This window comes from Anarrhichthys ocellatus, unplaced genomic scaffold (assembly GCF_004355925.1).
Source record: "Anarrhichthys ocellatus isolate YVR2014 unplaced genomic scaffold, GSC_Weel_1.0 scaffold275, whole genome shotgun sequence".
In the NCBI taxonomy this organism is placed as follows: domain Eukaryota; kingdom Metazoa; phylum Chordata; class Actinopteri; order Perciformes; family Anarhichadidae; genus Anarrhichthys; species Anarrhichthys ocellatus.
In genome coordinates, this window is record NW_022280300.1 from 33630 (window position 1) to 37742 (window position 4113).

A 4113-nucleotide genomic window follows, 5' to 3' on the forward strand; every position below is an offset into this window, starting at 1 on the left:
TTAACTCTAATCTTTACGTGTTAGAGGGACGCTACGGTGTCCACAAATATTCCAACGGGCTGCCGTTTATTGCACTGAAAAATCAAATACCACTCATCACTAAGCAACATTATAACTCTTACAATAGCTACTTCTTGTAGGACGTCTCAAATATTTCTGGCTAACGTTAGTTAGTCAAACTTAGACATTCCTCACTTTAATGTTAAATTAGTTTATCACTTACCGGTCCAGTAAGAGATAAAGTTCCAGATGCATAGAGGTATATAAATTGAGAGATAAGTACCATTTCCTGACAATATTAGGAAACATTATGGACATGATTTCCGTCTCTTGCCACATCCAAATAATTCAAAATATACAAGCTATCTGAGGAAATATACATGAACCCCAATATGTCAAATGTTAGCGAGCTAACAATGCAAAAAATTACACATGATTCTGGCTTCCGGGGTAATAACCTGTTAAAATGACAGGTCATAAAAGAGGAGACAGGGATGCCGTTCATCTCAATGTCGGCTGAGCTGAAAGTTTATACACTTTGCACCAATGTGTTACGTAATGAGCCTTCCTTCTGTTATATATTTCTTGTTGCAGTGTACAGTACGTCAATGACAAAAGCTGACAGGAAGTAAACATGGATCCAATCTGTTGCCTAACATTGACTCTAGACTTTCCTCTTCGGTATTGCTCATAGTTATGCTGCTATAGTCCCAGACTGCCGGGGGACTTTCTTGGACGCACTGAGCTCCTCCCTCTCCTCCTCTCCCGCTCCATCAGAATGCATTCATGTCCCACCAATGCATGTTATACTTGCCTTCATCCCTGGAGTCTCTGTGCATTCTCGTCTTGCAGGTTTCCATGGATCATGGCTATACCTGGGCCGTGGTCGTGCCTACTGCCGTAGTCCCTGCTACTATTATTATCATTAGTCACATTTCTATTGATGTCACTGCTTACTATTACTGTTTTTATTGTTTTCCTTTTTCGGATCCAAGGGACAAAGGACAGATGATATCGATGTAGAGACGGTAAAACCCTCCGAGGCAAATTTGTGATATTGGGCTATTCAAATAAAAATGGAATTGAACTGAATTGAATTGTTTCCTCTTTGATTCTCAATAGTTCCTGATTGTCAAAGGAGACTGATTGCAGCTGGTAATCTTTTCTTTAACCTCTTAACTCCAACCACTGTCATTGGATTAAATAAATGGAGAAATAAATGACTAATCAGTGGTCAACCATAGTTGATGCCGCAGTTAAAGATGACTGATTAAATGTCAGTCAGCTCCATGACCCTGAAGCGGATTCGGCAGGTAAGGATGACCAAAACATCTTGATGATGTACGCTCCCATCTGACCGAGGGTGTCACTTCTCATAAGGATATAATTAGAGATGATGACGAACATATCACAGGTTCTTTGGCAAACGTGCACACTTGAACCACATGCACCACATCGCTTCCTTAACATTTCATGGCAGTATTTCCTAACAATTTGTTTTGAGACAGTGCTTTATGAAGTTAGGGTGTGTGTGTGTGTGTGTGAGTGTGTGTGTGTGTGTGTGTGTGTGTGTGTCAAGTCTTTTGTAGAAGCTCAGATAATTCCCTTGTGATCATAAAGGTTAAGAGTTGGTGAGACTGATCTCTGGACAGCTGTTTTTGTAGAGAATAAGCCCTCGTGAAGGGAAATTGGGTGTTAAATTATCGAAGCAAAAGACGAACAGTTCTTCCTCTCCCCTACTGTGACTGAGGCATCCATTTGTCAAACATGACGTTGCTATTGATATTGACATTTTAACCACAGCCGTGCTACTGATTCCGATGATGATTTGAGATAAATGCTAACAGTTATTGTTGTAGCCATTTGCTATTGTGAAGTTATGTTGGTGATGTTTGTGACGTGTTTATGTGTTTAACTTAGTCTACGTACATATTTGAAGCCCAACCATGATGTTTTTCCAAAATCTAACACTGGTTTTGTGGCATAAACCTAAAATCAAATTGTTTATGTGGTGGCAAAACGTAATGCGTAACGGTCAATTTACGTATTTCTGTGAGACCACATTGACTTTTTGACCATTCAAGTGCGGCTTTCTGCAGCCTTTATCTGTTATGTCGTTCTTTTGATTGAGGACTGGAGTACACATAGTAGACCAGGTGAACACTGTGTTTACAAACAGCAACCAACAATTTGATTACATATTAAACCTTTTTTTAAGGAGAAAGAAAAGTCAGAAAGAAATACACAAAGAAATAGACTTTATGTAACTGATTGTCCCCTTACCTCTTTAATCACCTTGACCCCTCAGACTTACCTTGGGACACAGTGGGGGGGCCCACAACCCACAGGTTGGGAAACACTGTGGTTGACATACTTCCGATGACTCATGGGGGACACCAGAATGCACAAACAAAAGAAAGTTACAGCGCTAACAGTGATGACACCCCCCAAAAATCTACCGCTGACTATAATTGCACAGGAATCACGGAAATGCCCAAAAAAATGCCGAATGTAGTTTCTGTTCCAACCGTTCTTGTCTAAAGCTGTCGCTGCACTGATTATTCATATTATAAAATTCATCATGCTGTACTGGACCGCGCACCTGCAGAGTCGCACAAACAAAGCATGAATACATCACAGCTGAAACAATCCAATTGCACCTGTGAGAGGTGACACAGCCATAAAGATGGCACACAACATGACGTGTTGTTCAGGTTCGGAGGCAGGCCTGAAATTGAGAATATAACTGTGTATTATTTGTCATTTGGTTTGGCATATTGCGGTCTTCAACCTGTCTTTGCTTGTAGCCATTTTTTCCCATCTTCTTCTTTGTGGTTCATTGACCTGATAAGTTAAACACACACACACACTGGGGCATCAGCTTTCCCTCTGTTCATTCATACCACATTTCGCTGCTTAATGAGCTCCTCAATCATGTGCCGCAAAGGAAAAATCAACAAAGCTACACATCCAGCTTTAGATTCACTGTCTACGCACATCACGCCTGAGTCAGACAATGAAAAAAAATGCGTGGCCTGCAGGATATACTATTCACTTTAATCTGAGGTTGGTGGAAGTGGGGAGGGGCGAGCAGAGGGACTTTATAAGAGCAAACGGAGACCTTCACTCGGGACCAACGCGCCAAGTGCAGAACAAAACACACTACTTCTCTTTTTTCTTCTTCTTCCTTTTGGGTGTGGAGCTATTTGTGCTCCTGTGTGCGTCCGAGCCTGCGTCCACTTTAGTTCTGTTAGCCCGCAGGTGACGATGGAGGCTCTGAAGTTTGCCGTTGTGTTGTCGGTGGTCGTGTTCGTGCAGGTTTTCGGCGCGCTGATGGGGACCCCGCTCTCCAACGACGAAGAGGACGGTGAGATGTGGACGGTGGAGAACTGGCAGGTAAAAGGGAAACGGCACCGGAGACGTGGTTAGAGATGGATTTATGGATTTTTATTCGATTTCTATGGTGGATCTATAGCGGGGTATATTTGCATGTATGTTTCGAGAAAACGAACTGCGGAGAAGAATATTTCCGTGCATAATGATAAAAAGTGCCTTTGGTATAATAATCCCAAAATATTCTAACTGAGACTTTAATGACACCTGTGGAAGTTAATATTGGGTCTAATTGTGCACTAATTATTCTAACGTTTAACTTATGATTCATCAGTTTACCCCACTATTATATTAAGCCAATATTAAGATGAAGAGTTATGTTATATTTAAGTTAAATCTCCAAAAGGACAAAGGAGCCGTTTGTTACGTACCTAAAGCTGGCACTCGCCTTTCAGCACCGCGGAGAACGACACCCGGTCAACTGCATCAAATCCATTAAATTAAAATATCCTTTTAAAAAAAATGTATTGATTGAATTCAATTCTAGCATCATTTTTGCAGAGACGTCACAGTAGTTTTTCCAGCTTTCTTTGGCTGCAGACAGTCGTGCTGTCCGGCTGCAGTGAGAGCTCCACTTATCGGAGGGCCGGATCTGCGCAGCGCGTGCGGCGGTACAGGGCACAGAAAGTGTTCGGATCAGACCGCTAACGGCGACTCCGATGAGTGAATCGATATGTTTTTTGTGTGTGTGTGTGTGTGTGTGTGGGGGGGGGGGTTAAT

General features: G+C 42.0%; 1 protein-coding gene across 1 annotated transcript in view; it reads left to right on the top strand.

The window, feature by feature from the left end:
* Positions 1-3140: 3140 nt before the first annotated feature.
* The window catches only part of LOC116401194 (protachykinin-like), a 2118-nt gene continuing 1145 nt past the window's right edge, over positions 3141-4113 (top strand). The window contains exon 1 of the mRNA XM_031879485.1: positions 3141-3396. Within this exon, the coding sequence (XP_031735345.1) occupies positions 3268-3396 (129 nt within the window). The 5' untranslated portion in view covers positions 3141-3267. The remainder of the gene's footprint in view (positions 3397-4113) is intronic.